Source organism: Pelodiscus sinensis, chromosome 1, assembly GCF_052426305.1.
Source record: "Pelodiscus sinensis isolate ZL-2025 chromosome 1, ASM5242630v1, whole genome shotgun sequence".
Lineage (NCBI taxonomy): Eukaryota > Metazoa > Chordata > Testudines > Trionychidae > Pelodiscus > Pelodiscus sinensis.
The window spans coordinates 87,746,966-87,764,996 of record NC_143052.1 but is presented as its reverse complement, the minus strand read 5'-3'; the positions used below and the strand labels follow the sequence as shown (position 1 = coordinate 87,764,996).

General features: G+C 45.0%; 1 protein-coding gene across 1 annotated transcript; it reads right to left on the bottom strand.

Moving 5' to 3' along the window:
- Positions 1-10,752: 10,752 nt before the first annotated feature.
- MGP (matrix Gla protein) lies at positions 10,753-17,796 on the bottom strand. The gene is made up of 5 exons (XM_006125880.4): positions 17,719-17,796; positions 15,121-15,261; positions 14,124-14,159; positions 12,403-12,475; positions 10,753-11,131 (listed from the first exon to the last, which is right to left on the bottom strand). Exons 2-5 carry the CDS (start codon positions 15,179-15,181, stop codon positions 10,987-10,989), a joined length of 315 nt encoding a protein of 104 aa, XP_006125942.1. The 5' UTR covers positions 15,182-15,261; positions 17,719-17,796; the 3' UTR covers positions 10,753-10,986.
- Between the last annotated feature and the right edge of the window lie 235 nt (positions 17,797-18,031).

The following is an 18,031-nucleotide window of genomic DNA, read 5'->3' as shown; positions in this document are numbered from 1 at the left end:
CAGACCCGTGAAATATAGGTAGTAATTTGATCTGTTCCAGTCTCAAAGCTAAGCAGCGCTCTTGTTTCAGGCTACGGGTTTGGTGACCTATTAGGGGATTGTTTTCCTCTAAGTCAAGACTGATCTAAACTAATGCTCCAGAAGGAACCTTAGGGCACTTTGCTGCAGGAGGTGGCATCGTACAGGTAAGATATAAAATCAAAGCTAAATTTCTGGGGCTAGATCCTCGGCTGATGTAAACTGGCTCCACCAATACCAAGACAACAAGGCCTATACATACCACCTGAAGATCCCATGCTTTCTGAAAGAGAATAAATGTTAGTTCCAGTGTCTTGGCCAAATTGCAATTTAAGTGGTTACATTCTGTCAATTCCCCTTGTAGTGTCAACTAGAGACAGAGTGTTTCCTGTCCTAAGATGTTGTGCAGTGTTGTGTTAAATTAAATGTCTGCCAAAGAGACAGCTACATGGCAAGGGAATGAGGAAGTGATCTTGCTAGAGCCTGGTTTTCAAAAATGGGCTCTTCACTCTGATGATTTTGGAAGCCCTAGAGCATGCTTATATTATGCTGACAGACCCTGGTCGTCTGCAGGCCAAGTTGAGCCTCAGACCTCTGGAGCTTAGTGCATGAGCCTCTACCACGCGAGCTAAAATCCAGTTGGCTGTGAGCAAGGGTGGTATAGCAGACTCATTATTCTCTCTGTGAGCAGTCTTGGGGTACGTCTAGACTACCGCGTTTTGTCGACGGAAGTTTTGTCGACAGATACTGTCGACAAAACTTCCGTCGACAAAGAACGTCCAGACACATTGAGTTCTGTCGACAAAGCAAGCTGCTTTGTCGACAGAACTCTGTAGTCTAGACGCAATGTTACAGGCAATAACACCTTCTGTCAACAGAGTTCTGTCAACAGAAGGTGTTATGCCTCGTAAAATGAGGTATACCAGCGTCGACAAAACTGCTGAGTTCTGTCGACGTTATGTCGACAGAACTCAGCGGTAGTGTAGACGCTGGTATAGTTTTGTCGACAAAAGTCCACTTTTGTCGACAAAACTAGGTAGTCTACACACACCCTTGGTGCCACTTGATGGGACAGCTCACCACACCCATGAAGTGTGTGGGTTACATACTTCCCCTAGCTGAGGAAGCACATCCCAAGCTTTAGAGACTTCCCAGTTTAAATTCTGGTTGGCCTCCCACATGTACTACTGAGAGACCCCAGTTGTCTATGGGCAGAATCAAACCTGGGATCCTCTATCCCATGAGCTAAAAGCCAGCTAACACTGTAGAGCAGACACATTTTTCTCTTTGTAAGTGGTCTCAGGTCCACTTGATAGGACAATGGACCAAACCCAAGAGGTGTGTGGGTTACAATTATACACAGGAAATAAGGAGGATGTAGCAGCACGGGGGCGAGAAGGATCAATGAGTTGAAGATTAGGAAGACAGAACAAGGGATAACTATGTAGGTTTGGCCAGGATGAAGAAAGGAGTAGATACACAGCATTAAAGGATAAAAGGGAAATGGACAAAAAGATGATCCTAGTGAGACCAAGTGCATGAAGTAATGTCTTTTATTGGACCAACAGAATTCAATATCCTGAGTTATCTAATGTCCTGGGACTGATACAGCTTCAACAACACTGTGTATGAAAGATGACCCTGTAAGACAAGACAGTGAGGTAATTAGAACAACTTCCACTAAAAGATATTACCTCACCGACCTTGTCTCTCTGTACTATCCTGGGACCGACACAGCTACAACAACATTGAAAATCACCCTGTAAGAATCAGAAGAGTATTGAAGATGGAGTCCCACCCCCCTAGGCTGTGTCAAGACTCAAGGGTTTTTTCGAAAAAAATAGCCTTTTTTTGAAAAAACTTCACTTGCGTCTAGACTACAGCCGCGTTCTTTCGAAATTAAATCGAAAGAACACGGCTTTTCTTTCGACGGCGGTAAACCTAATTTCACGAGGAAGAACGCCTTTTTTCGAAAGAGCACTTTCGAAAAAAGGCGTTCTTGAATTCAAACAGGGCATTTTCGAAAGAGAGCATCCAGACTGCCTGCATGCTTTCTTTCAAAAAAGCGGCTTGCTTTTTCGAAAGTACTGGTTGCAGTCCAGACACTCTTTTTCGAAAGAGGCTTGCAGTCTAGACGTAGCCCTAGGAAGTCTAGGTGAAATGAAAATGCTCTCAAGAGGTGTCTGGAGCACCGGGTAGAACGGCAGCTGAGTATTAAGGTTGGGCTGAGGCACAGAAAGGCACTAAATGTAAGGGAGGAAAGGAAGGAGAAAGAGAAATGAAGAGAAACAGAAGAAATAAAGACTAAAAACACAAAGGACAGGAGCAGAAGCAATTTCATTGGTGAAGAGGAAGGCAGAAGATAGGAAACACATTACATGGAATTAATTTAAGGATAGTAGTTAAGTAAAATAAAGAGGAGGAGAGAAGATGGAGATCTGCTTATTGGATAAACCCCGTGATTTACTGGGCTTAAATTAAAGTTAAAGATAAATAAATGGAAATCTAGGCAGTACAGTAAAACAAATAAATAATAACAATTATCCCTAACTTCCTGGAAACACACCAGCAGCCAGCCAGCAGCCATAGAAACTGCCATTTGACAACATCAGGCAGCCCTCGATATCTTCAACATGATACAAGACTTTGTTTTGGGGGAATTTAACATTCATTCTCCTGAACTTTTGGGTGTTGGACCCTCTCCTGGTACAGAACTGAACTGTATATTATCTTGGCTGCCAGGAGATGCAGTCAGGACCAGAGGCAGAAACAAAATAAAACAAAAAATCCAAGCCTGTTTTGAATTCATTTGGGCATAGGCTGGATGGTGACATCAAATCCCAAGCTGCCTGCAGCTACTCTGGAGATGAGAGCACATTAACTAGTTCTTAGAGGCTGACTGTGTAGGTGTTCTCAGTTGTAAATAATGGTGTTTATGGAGACAGAGTCTTGTTTGGTCCTGGCTTCTCCCACCAGTTAATCTTTCCCTGTGCATGAATGGTGGGATTGGCATACTTCTCCATCATTCCTCCAGCTATCGCTCCGTTATCCAAGGGTCCATTATATATCCCTCTATGTGTGTGCACTATATAGCTAGCTCTTTGTGTATGGGTTTGAGAAAGTACATGGTATATATGTGTAGAACATTTATTAAATCTTTTAACTCTGCCAAATGTGAATTTCACTGGACCACGTCTGCAATCTAGGGACCATGTTTCTGCCAAATTTTAAGATTCCAGCAACTCTAGAGCACAGCGATAAAAGGCATAGTGTTTTTCTTAGCAGAAAATGGCTCACTTGATTTGGAAGGAACATTTTGAAAAAAAATTGTGTCCCTTGACTGAGAGCAAACATCAAATTTCAGCTGAAAATAAAAAAGCATTGAAAAAAACATGGAAAAATGCCCTTTAAAATGAAACCCTTAGGCAGCCTTAAGTATAGACCTTGCTATGATTCCTAGCTATAATATCTACGTGTGTATGTGTTTAATAATATATGTTCTTGGAGAACATTATTCAGCCACTAAATTCCTCGGTGCTCTGCATAAATTTCCAGAAAGTGTATGCTTCCCGGTAAATAAAGGAGACATAGTTGAAACTCAAGCTGTGTGAGAGCCTGTTTGTTTGTGTCTTTAGTTTATATTTATTTAGCTTAATAAATGCCTCCATCTTAAGATGAAATGTGATTCCATATACCATGGCAATCTGCATTTAGGGAATGCATGAATGTGTGAGGTGCTCATGTATGGGACATGAGGTATAGATGGCTTCATTGCTCATAATTAATGGGTAAAATATGCAAATGATTCCAAATGAGTACAGCTAAACCCTTTATACCACACCACAGTATGTTTTATTTGCTGCATGCCATATATTGTACATGTAGGGAGAAATCAACAAACATATAACAGAATCTTTTTAGTGCATTGTGACGGCATTAGAATCAGTCCCAGAAGACATGGGTTTCATGGCAGAATTCAAGTGAGGTGCTTATGGGTCAACAAACCCTCAGCAATATGTGCTTCTGCTTTCCGCCCATGGATGTTGTAAGAATGCCTCATGAGTAATTTCATTTGCTCCTGTGCCCAGTTTACAGGTGCTCCTCTCCTGGCCTTGTCATTCCTCAGTAGGATTTGTGATTGGCCTATAAAAAAATAAAAATCCACTTTTATTTTTTTTTTCAGCCTCTGAAACTCTGTTGCACCTTTTGAATGTGGCCCAGTTTCCCTAGGCTACACTGCATAGGTGATTTCAGCTTGCTGAGAAAAGCATAATGGATAGTCTAGGTAGGGTTGCCAGGTGTCCGGTTTTCTACTGGACAGTCTGGTTTTTGGGCCCTTTGTCCAGTAAAAAAATCCAGAAAATACCAGACATGTGCAATGTCCGGTATTTCCTGGATTTCTGACTGAGCACCGGATGGAAGCCTGGCGGGGGCTGGGGGAGTGGCTGGGAGGTGGGGCGCAATTGGCGCTGGGAGCCCTGGCTGCATCTGACGCCTTGGGGAGGAGGAGAAGCCCTGTCCCTGCTCCTGAGCGTGTGGTGGAGCCGCAGCCGGACTCACTCTCGCTTCTCCGGACCATGCGCGGGACTGACAGTGCCCTGGGATCTGCATGTGCCTGGGTCTGTCCCACCCCCGTCCTCCCGCTCCCGCTTCCCCCGACCCCGTCCCAGCCACCCCTGCTTCCTGCCGGCCAGTTCTTCTCCTTCCTATCTCCCCGGGGCCAGCCACACTGCTCCCGACCCCTCCCCCAACTCCCTGGGCCAGCCACGCTGCCCCTGCCCATCCACTTGCCCAGTCCCCTTCCCCCTTCCTGGCCGGTCTCCCCCCCCCCCCCCCCCCCGCCCCCATCAAGTGTGTCCAGTATTTTTTCTAAACCTACCTGGTAACCCTAAGCCTGAGGGGTAGGAGTTAAGAATAAGTTTTATGGAGCCTTTTATAAATCTCCAGACAGGTTAAACTAAAAGCAACTGAACCACTGCCATGTACAGTAGCTGCACTGCAACAGGAATCCCTAGTGATGGCCACCCCTCCTCACTCCCTGCCCCAACAATACACACCTACTCTACACATCCAATGCCACCATAGAACAGGAACCATCAGTAATGCCTGTGTCTCTCTTCTCTGCTCCTCTGTCTCTACAACAGGAGCCATCAGCGAAAAAGTACCAAGTACAGGTGTGAGTGGATATGTAACAGAAAACTGAAAATCCAGTTGATATAACTAGCATGATTTTTCTACAGCACGGCTACTCAACATGTGGCCCATGGGCCGCATGTGGCCTGTGGCCCATTTATTTGTGGCCCACAGTGCAGTTTGGGTTTATGTGGGGCTCAACATGTGCCCTGCGGGTGGTATCCTTTGAACATGATCTCCACTTGGAACACACTCCACAACCGTGAGGCCTCTGCCAGGTGGGGTGAGTATTAAAAGATGCAAAGAGACTGGCTGGCTGGAACAGATGGGTACAGGGTGTCGGCGTTTCTAGACGCCAGAGAGGAGGTGCTGGGAGCACCAGGGCATTGTAGGATGCTTTGTATTCATGCCCGTCAATGTGAAAGAAGCTTTTTGCATATATATTTGCATGTATATGCAACCACACTTAAGTTGCGGCCCTCGGCATGTGCTGCATGTGCTGTGGCCCCTGGGGCTTCCAAAGTTGCGTAGCCCTGCTCTTCAGTGTCTGCTTGCTTTCTTTCAGCAAACTTAACTCACCTCCTCCTTTTGATCTGGGAATCACTGGGCTTGTGTGAGTTTGTATATCAGCCCCACCAGTACTTTTAATATTTTTATTCCAAATTCGCTTTTGCCTGAGAAGCACTTGAATTTCCTTTCACTGAATTTGTATTGGTTTAAGTCCATTGACTTGGCTGGAAGTCCTCTTAAGTATGTAAATGGGATAAGAACTAACCCAAGAACATTAAATTAAGCTGGAACAGATTCTCAACTGGTATAAATCAATTTTAGTTAATGAAGTTTGGCTGTGCCACTTTCCATCAGCTGGGAATCTGACTGTCTCTGGGAGGTTTCTTTCTGTGTGATTGTATACGTACTCGTGCTTTATTCATGTGGTTTACATTTTTGTTTGTTTCCCTGACTGCTTGAGGCAGATAGAGAGATTTGTTCCTTCTTTCTTTGCATTTTTCCCTATATTGTTACATTCTTTTCTGTAAGTTAGTAAGTTTAAGGGAACAATAGAACCTTGCTTATTTTAGGCTCCTGAATTTTCAAAACCCCCAACATTCTACAGCTTTATAAAAACCACTCTTTTGGTGGGGGCAGTGATCATCCAGGCTATGTCTACACTGGCAGCTTCTTGCGCAAGAACAGCCATTCTTGAGCAAAAACTACACTGCACGTGCGTTCTTGCGCAAGTAAATTTACAGTCTGGCGTTGTAAAACAGGGATTCTTCCGGAAGAGTTATTCCTCTTCCCATGAGGAATAAGCTCTCTTGCGCAAGAACTCTTCCACAAGAGGGCAGTGTAGACAGGCATCATGAATTTCTTGCGCAAGAAGCCCCTCTGGTTAAAATGGCCATCAGAGCTTTCTTGCGCAAGAGAGCGTCCACACTGCCATGGCTGCTCTTGCGCAAAAGCACATCTCTTGCGCAAAAGCACATGCCAGTGTAGACGCTCTCTTGTGGAAGACTTTTTGCGCAAGAACTCTTCCACAAAACAGTTCATGCGCAAGAAGCTGCCAATGTAAACGTAGCCCCACTGTTTATAACATACAATACTGCACTTCTACATAGTGATCTAATCCTAACAGTTGAATAAGGCATATGCTGCTTGCCCAGGGTTAAGTCTTTATTTTGGGGTTGTGGTAGACACTCCAAAAGAGGAGATTGAAGACCGATAAAGAACTTGATATTAACCACTGTCCTGCTGAAATAAACCAGCAACCCATCTGAGATGCTTCATGTGGGAAGTTATCGCAGAGTAAATTTTGTTGATGAAAGTCCAAGGCAAATTAGACAAGGCACTTTGGTGCAATTAGTGTTTTTAAGAAATGAGGTTTTGGTGGTGGTGATGGTGGTGGTTTTTATTTTTGGTTTTGGTTTTTGAGGGTTTTTTTTTTCTTTCTGGAAAGTTTCCTAATTTAGATTCCACATTTGTTTTATGCTATTGGGTTCAAAAACTGTTAGTTGCTTTGGCTAGTTTAGAAGAGTTACGAATTTAGGATTTGTTGGAGTGCGTCTACACTGCACCTCTATTTCAAGATAACTAGCATTATTTTGAAAAGATAATGTGAGCTTCTACACAGACATTCTGTTATTTTAAAATCATTTCAAAATAATAGACAGCTTATTCCAAAATCTGTAAACCTCATTCTACGAGGAATAACGCCTATTCCAAAACAGTTATTTCAAAATAAGGCATGTGTGGACACTCCACTGCTGCTATTTTGAAATAGCCCCTTACCAAGGCCATTCTAAGTTATTCCTCCCCAGTGTTTCTGGGGCTCCAACTCAAGATAGCATGTCTACATTAAGTAAGCCTGCCTCAAACTAATTTTGAGGCTTTCCTGCGGTGTTGACGTGCTATTTTGAAATAAGCTATTTAGGAATAACTATTCACAGGAAGTGCCTATGTAGTAAGGACAGTAGAATGTCCACATGGACTTTCTGTACATCATATAGAGGCAGGGGCAGATGACGATTTTGCGGGGCCCAGGGCAGCACAATTTTGTGGGGCCCCCCTTTGACATGGCACATGCGCAGTGGCGCCACAACGTATGTGCGGGGCTTCTTGAAGCGCGGAGCCCGGGGCGACCGCCCCGCTTGCCCTGCCCTATATCTACCCTGCATAGAGACTTAATGTGGGAACATTCACTGCCCATGGTTTTCTGTCAGAAATCAATTCTGAGAAACATTGACTTTTAATGTAATAAATTTTAAAAATATCATTAAACTTGAGCAAAGATTGAATATGCATATAACTTCAGGGGAAAGTGCCTTCAAAACACAATGATATATGTAAAAAGATTGAAAATATATTAATGCAAAATTCAGGGAACCCAAATAACCATATAATCTAAGACATAAACACTGGAGTGTCATTTGCAGTGAGGCAAATCCAGAGTAACTCCCGTGAAATCTGTAGCAATACTCTGGATTTACACCAGTGAAATTGAAATTTGACCAGAAGGACACTGCAAGGACACTACATAGCTGCAGTCTGGCATCGCTGGCCAGTAATCTTGGGCTACATCCTGGGGTGGCGGGGAGGAGAACTGCCCTGCCCCTGGGCCAGGTGGGAGGGTGCGTATGTCCCGAGTTTGCCTGTGTATTTGACAAAAGCTGAAGGCTGTTTATGGAAGATACATGTTTATAATATGTAAAGTAGATGTGGGTTTATGCTTAATCTCACAATATATCCACAAAATTGGCATCTTATAGCTCATAACTCTAGGTGGTTTCCACTTCTATATTTGAGTATTTGCATATGAACCTGAGGAAGCCTGGAGCCTTGAATACTGAAGCAAGGTATATTTAGCAGGTAGAGAAGACTTTATGTGTTTCAAGAGCCCCAACACTGCAGAGATTCAAAAAGTTCTGGTTGCTAATGGACTTGAGGGGTATTTACATTCTTGTCTATGGCAACACTGGGTTCTATTAAGAATGTGAGAAGGGCTTTGCCCATTTCTTTGGTGTTGATACAAGTTATAATGTGTCAGATGTTTGTGTTCTTCCCCTGTGACTGAGACATGAATCCTTGGTTGTTCTGTGCACAGTGTTCAGGAATCAGGCTGGGTCTTCATTTCAGATATGGTATGGACAGAGATGGGGTCAGAGTTAAATCTGTCTAGGTGAATTTAATTGGTCATTTCCAAACGTTGGAGGTTTTAAGCATAACCTTAACTTTAAATTTCCTGGCTTTCTAAAAATTAGAGTAATTTTTATTTATATATTTTAGTTACCATGCTCTTTTCCCCTGGCACTCATCATTTTTCAATCTTAACAAATTATTTTGTTTTAAAATTAATATACAAGCTCTTTATCAAACTATATAATGGATTTTTTGCCAATTATACACATAAATTCTATGACACAAGATGTACTTGGTACATATCTACTATTGAAATAATTTCTGAGGACACACAGTTTACAGAAAGACCTTGTCATTCTGTCTGCTGCTGTCTCCTAAAATAGCAGCTCTCAAGCTTTCCAGACTACTGTACCCCTTTCAGGAGTCTGATCTGTTTTGTACACATCTAACTTTCACCTAATTTAAAAACTATTTGCTTACCAAATCAGACATATTAATATATAAGTATCCCTGCATACTATTGCTGAAAATTGCTCACTTTCTCTTTTTTGCTATATAATTATAAAATAAATCAATTGGAATATTTTACTTCCATCTCAATGTATAGTATGTTGAGTAGTATGAAAAAGTCATTGTCTGTATGGAATTTTAGCAATTTTAGCACTAGCAAACTCATTGTACTGAGTTTGCTAGTGCTTTTTATGCAGGCAGTTGTCAAACTAGGCAAATGTCTAGATGATTTGATGTACCACATGAAAGACCTCTGCGTAACCTCAGGGGTATGTGTACCGCTGGTTGAGAACCACTGCCCTAGTACAGTCAAGAATACAGTACCTGTACCTTTACTCCTAAGCATTTACCACAATATACCTGCACATATGTGCCAAATGTGTACACTATGCCCTGAAGCTCAGGTCCTCTTCTGTGCCTGGGGGGCCTACAGATTGCAGAGGAGGCAGCAAGAGAAATGTATCTCTTGTACTGTTGTGGAGTATAGTGAGAAAAACTAACCCTTCCTGTAGAGCCGTGGTCACCAACCAGTAGATCGCAATCTACCGGTAGATCTCAGAGGCTCTAAGAGTAGCTCTTGAGCCCTGTCTGAACTGCGTGCCTGCACAGTACATTTACGTTAGATGTCCTCATTTGAGGAGCAGCTACTCACCGAGCAACAACACAGGTGAGTAGCTGCGAGGAATGGTGGGAGCTGGGAGGTCAGGAGGGCTGAAATACCCCAGCAAGCTGACTTTGGCTTTCAGCTGAAAGAGGCTGCCCCCGCTCCAGCTGATCGGAGGCTTCTCCTCTGCGCCTGCCCACGTGGAGCTTAGTGCACCCAGGCTGAGCACCATGGCCAGCTGGCCAGGCAGCCACTTCTCTTCCATCCAGCCTGGCTGCCCTGCGCTCAGCCCAGGGAGGCTGCATCTTGCTCCAGCTGTGCTGGAGCAAGCTTCCCAGGCTGAGCGCAGGATCACAGATGCCCATCTGATGGACTGTATAAGACTAGCAATCTCAGACTACAACCCAGACTTCAAGACACTGGCAAATACTGTTCAGTCACAGGTGTCACACTGAGACTTTGTTATTGGAAGAAAAAATATATAATTCTCAATACTTGATTTATTGATTTTAGATTTACAAAATAGCAGAGAACAAAATGTATCATTGTAAATGCTTCATTTGACATTTAAATAGCATGAATTAAAAACAGACCATTTATTTCATAACTATAAACATGTTATTTTAATTTTATATATTGCATAATTTAAAAATAAACTGTTTAACAGAGTGTATAAGGGCTGGGGATAGCAAGTGATGGACAGGAGAATAGAGAGGGCAGGGCTTCAAGGAAGGGGCGGGGCTTCAAGGAAGGGGTGGGGTGGTAGATCTTCACCTGTTCTGAGACTTAAAAAGTGATCTTGGGTGTAAAAACGTTGGAGACATCTCCAAAGAAAAACTCAGGAGTCACAAAGAAACAGTATCAAACTGGCAGTTTATTGTGTAATAAACACCCACATCCTGGCGCCTGTCCAACCTCATCTACATCGCCATTAGACTAATTAACACAAAATCTAGGAATCCTCAGCTACAGGGGAGTGAAGCAGTGGGCAGGATAACATACAGTGAACAAGCAACTTAATAAGTTTCAGAGACTTTGCTCCATCTAGGTACAGAACCCGGGCTCCAGGCTCCGGGAATGGGAACTTGTCACTCAAATTTGCTCCTCCGCTGCCCAAAGAAGCGCTTGTAGGCAGCAGGGTAGCCATAGAACATGGCGTAGCGCTCACAGGGGTTATAGTCCTCGCAGATCTCTCGCTGGCGTTCCTGGGGGCTCTTGTTACGTTCTCTGATCCTGTATATGCAAGGAAGGTGAAGGGGACAAGAGAGAGAGTTATTATTTTAAACTCTGCTGTTGGTAGCCAGGTCCTCTTGCCCCACCTCTTCCCCTCCCCTCCCCCCTTGCCTCTGTAGTTCTTTCAGCTCTCCTTGGTTCTGCCAAGGCAATAACTCTGCACCTAGCCCTTTCCCAAGTGCCATTCACCGCAAATGGAAACTGTACATTCTTTTGTTGGAGGAGTGGGTCTTACTTCCCCAGTAGCTCAAACTGCTGCCTTCAGATCTTTCATGTTGCCTGGGATAGGGAAAGAAGTGGGAACATCCCACAAAGCGATCATCTAGCCCTCTCATTGGGGGACATGTGAACTCATCACCTTCTTTAGAAAAATAAGCTCAGAGGGCTAACCTTTTTACAATGAACTTTGTTTATGTTATTTATTTGAGATAACAACATAGAAATCTCATTACAAGGGTGCCTCCTTCCTGTCTGATCCAGGGGCAGACACATCCAGAGTCAGGAAAACTATTCCCATTTCTGATGCCAACACAAACCATTGGGGAAAAAGGCTTGCCTTGGGAAAATCCTGCAGCTGATGCTGATCTCTGCTCACTCCAGAGTAGCTACACTGAAATCAGTGGAGTTATTCTAGGCTGACTGCCATGTAAAAGGTCTGAGCTAAGGCCTTCGAGTCTCTATTATACAGAACAGTGCTCTTCAGCTCTGGGTTTCTCTCTTCTTCTCTTTCAGGACTCACCCTCAACCCATTTCTGTCAGTTTTAGGAATTACTATGCCCACCTCTCCATCACTGTAGTATCTGGGCACCTCATACTCTTATCCTCTCCACACTTCCATGAGGTAGGGAAGTGTTGTTATGGGAATTTGAGGCACAGAGAGGCTCACTGAATTTACACAAGTCTGTGGTGGATCATGGAATGAGCCTGTGTCTCCCCAAGGACTAGACTGGTATCTAACTGTTGGGTCATCCTTCCTGTCAGGATTTACACTAGTGATTTCCCCACTGTTCTCTAGCACTCAGGCTGACTAGTTTATGCCCAATGGGCACAGAGAAGAGCTCCCATGCTAAGAACACTCCTTATTAATCTCCCTCTTTCTTCAATTAGTTTTGGATTCCCCACGGGGATCCTCAATCTGAGAGAGGAACTCCACGTCCAAGCCAATAGCATGGGTCTCCCTCAATGGCATCAAAACTTGAACTTGCTTAGGAGAGATCTTTATCTCCCCCCATTTCCCTCTATCTGTGTCCTAAGACCCTATGAAAACATACCTCTCCTGCACAAAGTTTCGTCTCTGCTGAGCGTTCATGAAGTTGTTGGCATTTCGTCTGTTAATGAAGGGATCTGATGAGGTGAGAGAGTATTTATTTATTTGTCATGAATGTGTAGTTGAAATGAAGCTCACCAACTGCTTACAACAAACCCTGGACCCCATTAACCTCCTATTTCTACTAGCTGCCTGTATGACAAAGTCCAGAACACGACCAGCCTCTCATTGTCATGGGTGTCCCCTGTTCCACTAGCCTGGCATTCTCACCAGTCTCCTACTCTTCATGACTTCATGCTCTCTGAAGCCTGCTACTCGCATTCCATACATTCAGGATGGAAAAGGTCATGCTGCTCAGCCAGGCTCCACTGCTTGTTTCTTCCACTGCATTCTCCAGATCAACTTTAAATAACCCATCAATGAGGCTTCCCTCATTTCTCTAGTGAGATCATTCCGCACTCTAACAGATCCATAACCTGATCTTTTTCCTTAATATTCAGCTTAAATTGCTCACGGTCTGCTATCATCTCATTGAGCCACACTAAATGGCTTCTCCTCATCTCTCTTTATGGTGTTTACATTTGTCAGATACTGATCCGTGATTATCCTGTTTCCCTGGGCTGTCAGGATATAGATTAACTACATGTCTCAAGGACTCTCTAGTGCTGTGGTGTCCAACATGCTAGCTAGTAGCCACTTGTGGCTATTTGGCCTGTTGAGTGTGGCTAGTTGGCTTGAATAATGTGGCTAGTTCACTATAGCATATTCAGAATAATGTGGCTAGTTTGTTAAGTGGCTACTCCTTCAGAACTGGTTGGACACCACGAGCCCTGATGCCAAGAAAACAAATCCTGTTGCTGTTTGATGCCTCTGTAGATATAGCCCAGTTATAGAAACTCTTTTCAATTTTTTTGCTGCCATTTAATATTACAGGATTATATTCCGTTTTTGGATCCCTCTGACCTAAACTCTCCTTTGTAATGTCCTGCTTTTTACATGTCTCCCTGCTACTGATAATCTATATTTTGAATTATTTTTCCCCAAAATGTACTAACTTGTATTTGTCCAAGTTATATTTCTTTAAAAAATAAAAATGTTACCCATCTATATTTTGAACTTGCTCAGATTGCTCTTTATTATTATTCCTTCCTCAAATTTATCATCCTCTTTAAATTGAGCCAACATGCTGTTTACTTCTTTTTCCAGATGAGTAATAGCTCCACATGCCTGCCAATCTCAGCTGCTTCTTGTACTGAAGAGGGAAAGGCAGCAGGGCATGAGTTCTCTTACAGCAAGCATCTCATTAGTGGTTTAATACCAGATGTGGCGTATCTCTGCAGCACCTCTTAGGCAGCTCTTCCCAAAGCACTTTGCTGTTTATCAGTAGCATTTTCTGAGACCCTTTCCTGGGCATGTCAGTGATCAAAGCTAGTCTCAGTTAGCTTTCAGGTAAGATTCTGTAAGACATTCTGTCAAATGCTTTCCTGGAGTCAATGTGCATTTTATCTTTTTTTGCTCCCCCTTTCAGTCATCCTGAAATTCCGTCGCTACAGAAATCCAATTTGTCTGGAGGGATTTATTCTCCCTTTTCCAATTTCCACCAATCCCCCCACTCTCATGCAGCCCAGTCTCAGCTGAACCCCTAGCAGAGGGTAAAGACAATTGAGTACAGGGATCCCTCAGTTCCCCCTCTAATTTAAATAAATGAGTAAAATTGTCTCTTACCAAAAATCTCATGGGATTCCATACTCTCGTGGGATTCTGGAGAAAGAAGAGGAAAACGTTGAGTGAGGCACTACAGTTTAGGAATCTCAGAATTTTTCACTCATCATTAATAAATGGCAGGGAAGAGAGACTGAGTTGTCTTATTTAAAAAACAAAGCAAGGAAGGGAATATGCCATCTAGAGGAGGATTGCACCAGTGGGTTCTATCCAGGGCTGTGCCATCTGCTCCTTTATGTATCCCTCTGTATATGGGTATAACACCACTTCACAGTGGGGCAGCCTGCTTCATTAGTGAATTTGCATTTGTAAAGCCCTTTGAGATCCTTCCATGAAAAATGCTATAGAAGTCAACAATATCACCGTGTGTGCATGTTTCAATGCAAGGTCAGATCCCTCCATTAGTATGAATGTACTATTAGAGAAAACAGGAGAGCTATTACATAAGGAGACAGGAAAGTTTGGAGGAGATATCTCGCTCACCATTAACAAATACAACAGGATGACAACCCAGGGATAGTTCAGAGAGTCACCTTCTTATAGGAAATAAGGCGTGGGATCTATACGAGGAATGCCCCTTACCAGATCTTGCATCACTTAGCTATGCAAGCAGCACCTAGGATCTCCCCTCCAGTGCATCCACAAGTTGTGTTGATCAAGGAAGGCCTAATCAGATCCCTTCCATCTCCTCTGCCTATGATCCACACAGACTGGGATTGCCAGAGATGTGGGGATAGTTTGCAATCATGAGGGACTGGGTAAAGAGGAAGGATCCAAAGTGCAGGCATCTCTAGACTAGAGGCAGATTAGGTGACTGAGCTCTGGAGGAGAGGCAGAGTGGTCTGACACTTTGGTAGAGGGAGTTCTGGGGTAGAGGATGGGCAAAAAGACAGCAACAGAGAAGAGGAGATAAACATCAAAGTAAAACATCTCGACAGACCAGGGGGTATCAGTGACCAGCGGCCACTCCAAACAAGTTCCAAGAAAAGAGGTCACCTACCATAGCAGAAAGCTGCAGCCATCAAAACAGCCAGGAGCGCGAGAAGGATGAGGGTCCGCATTGTGAGGGAGTTGTTCTCTCTTGCACTTTCTCACTCTCTGACTGTCTTTCCACTCAGGGCAGAGGGAAATTCTGGGCAGGCTGCAAAGTTAGCAGTGGAGTGTTTATTATGAAAGCAGCAGCTGGGAGGAGAGGAATCAGAGGAAGCCTGGGGAAAGTAGAGCCTGGCTGCTTCTTGCCTTCTATGGGACTGTTACAAAACACCCTCTATAAACAGGTCTAATCTGCCTTTGACGGTAAGGCAGGCACGCTCCCTTTCCCACCCTTGCTTAGGGGGAGGGTGCTGGAGTTCAAAGGGAGGTGAGCTGTTAACACTGCATGTCCAGAAATGCTGAGCTATCTGAGTGTAATTCCAGACATGGAGGGGGACCACACATGTTTGTCTCCCTAATTCCTTCACTGATCTCCCCGCTTTGCCATCACCACCCTTGGTCTTGACACACCAAGCCTGTACTGTCTGTCAGCTCCATAGCTGGAAGGAATGGGACCAACCCCCTGCTTCCTGGTGAGATGGGGAAACTTGAGCTCAAATGCTCCATCCTTGGCTTCCTCTCAGTCTGATCCCTAATATGCCCCAGTTCGGCTCTGGTTGCCTCCATCTGCCAGGGATAAGAGAGGTGTTCAGCCTGGTTATTTCCCTGTTCTCACCCTACTGTGCCCTGTCTTCATGGCACTCAGAGTCTTGACAGGATCCCATCTGCTGGGATCACTGTTAGTTCACATTTATGCTGCAGTAGCCCCAGAAACCTACCTCTATGTTTCTTCTCTGAGACCTCAGGCAAATGCTGCTCCCTAAGTAGAATGAGGCCAGGCCACCTCTTCTTGGGCGAATGATGAATCCTTCACTCTGAGCGGCTGACTCTTGGAACAAGATCTGGTGCTAACACTCTCCCCTGACATACAGGGACCCAAGTTCAGCCAAAATCCATTGCTCTGCAGGCCAGCAGGAGCCAGAAGACCTGCAGAGTCTGCCCCAGTGATCTAGCCAAAGTACTCTGGCTTGCTATGTGGGAAACTCTAGTCCAGCTTCTGACACCGGTTTCTCAGGCTGGTTGGCCCGGGGGAGGGGGGAGATGTGAACTGTTGTCTCTAGCCTCCTAGCTGCCAGCTCAAAGAAAAGCGATCTAGGATCAATGGTTTCACTTACACCACATGTGAAGCCACAGCCAAAGCAGCGTGTGTGAGTGCAGGGCACACTGAGCAGTGTCTGTGTCTGAGTGGTAAGAGGCTGTTCCAGCCAAATGAAGTTCACTGAGGACGGGTGACATAGCGCCCCATGCCAGCCAGTGGCATGCAGATTTTTCCAGCAGTCTGGAGCTGTCACACAGCCTGGGCACAGATCCAGCTCAGTTCATGCCCTGAGGCCAGCGAGACAGATGCTCTGTAGCCAGCGTTATACTTTGCCATTGTGGTTACACGTGTACAATCCTCTCCTGGAGGATTCACACTCTGCAGGGACCCTAGAATGCACCAGAATTTTGTCCGGAACCAAATGATTCCCTCCCAGGCTGAGCCTTGGACCTGTGAAAGGACCAGATTATCCTGGGCTTTGCCAGTATCTCTACCAATGCCAGGAAATAGTTGACTCCAAACTCACAGTTCCTCCCTGCCTCACACACACTCCTCCTGCTCCTCCCAGCACCTCCTGGATTTGAGAGCAGTGGTCTGCTTTTTTTAAGGGAGCTTATAGGCCTGGGTAAGGAACTGTTGCATTCCATGCAGTTCAAGGGCTTTTACAGAATGTGGACTTTATGGGCTTAAACCGTGGTTGCTCCAGCAGCTTGTGGGAAGGCTGCCGTGAGAGAGATAAGGAGTGAGCCTGGAGAGGCAGAGATTGGAACACAGAGAGGGAGATGCTGGAAAGATATACAGAGAAATGTACTGGTGATGGGGGTCGCACAGTGCTAACCAACTCCTCTCCATGTACCTGTCCTGTCCTCCAGCGCTGAGTCCTCATGGTCACTGTTCCAGCCCCCAGAATGCCTGTGGCATCACACACTGCCACCACAGAAGTGAGGCCATGTCATGAACAGGCCTTAGCCCAAACACTTCACTTTTACCCACAAGCAGACATTGTTGGAAGGCAAATTAACCACCCTTCTACGCTGTCCTCAGGGGACTGCCTGTGCTGTTGCTGTGGGAACTTCATTGCAGAGTCCCTGGCTACCTACCACCAGGCTCCTAACACACTCACATCCCTCCCTGGGGGGTACGGACCACCCTGCCAGGGGAAGCCAGCAAGACTCACACCGCATGGAGCACACCCAGATCAACACTTGACTCCCAGCCCTTGTCAACTAACAGTATCTTCTGGTGTGCAGTAGTCACAGAAAAGGAGCTAAGATTAACTGCCTGCAAACTACGGAAATTTCTGCAGTCCCTGGGAACAGGGTATCGCAGCACAGGCAGCCCTGGCGCCCTTGTCACGGTGGATGAAATAATAATAATACATTCCACAGCGTCTCTCTAACATTTTACTGCTGCACAGCACTGCACAGACATTAATAACTAACTCCAGGGAGATTTCTGCATACTCACTCTGGACTTGCTTCCTCTTCAGTCTGCAGCTCTTGTCTCAGGGGGAGTTCTCCCAGTGTCCTGTAGCATTAACTGGAGACAAGGGGGCCTTTTTATTTATTATCAGTGATCAGTGACTCCTCCTCTCTTCTGTCGCCCCCGCTGGATCCACCCTCCACCCCCAGGCTCCCACTTTCTCTGCCAAAACACCTTCTGCCCTCACTCAGGAAACCAGAAACCTCAGGAAATTGAGCCAGGAGAGAGTGGGGGAGCCAGAGTGGATGCCAGTGGCTAATGGGGTCAAGGCTGCGTCTAGAGCAAGCTATCTGGGTCC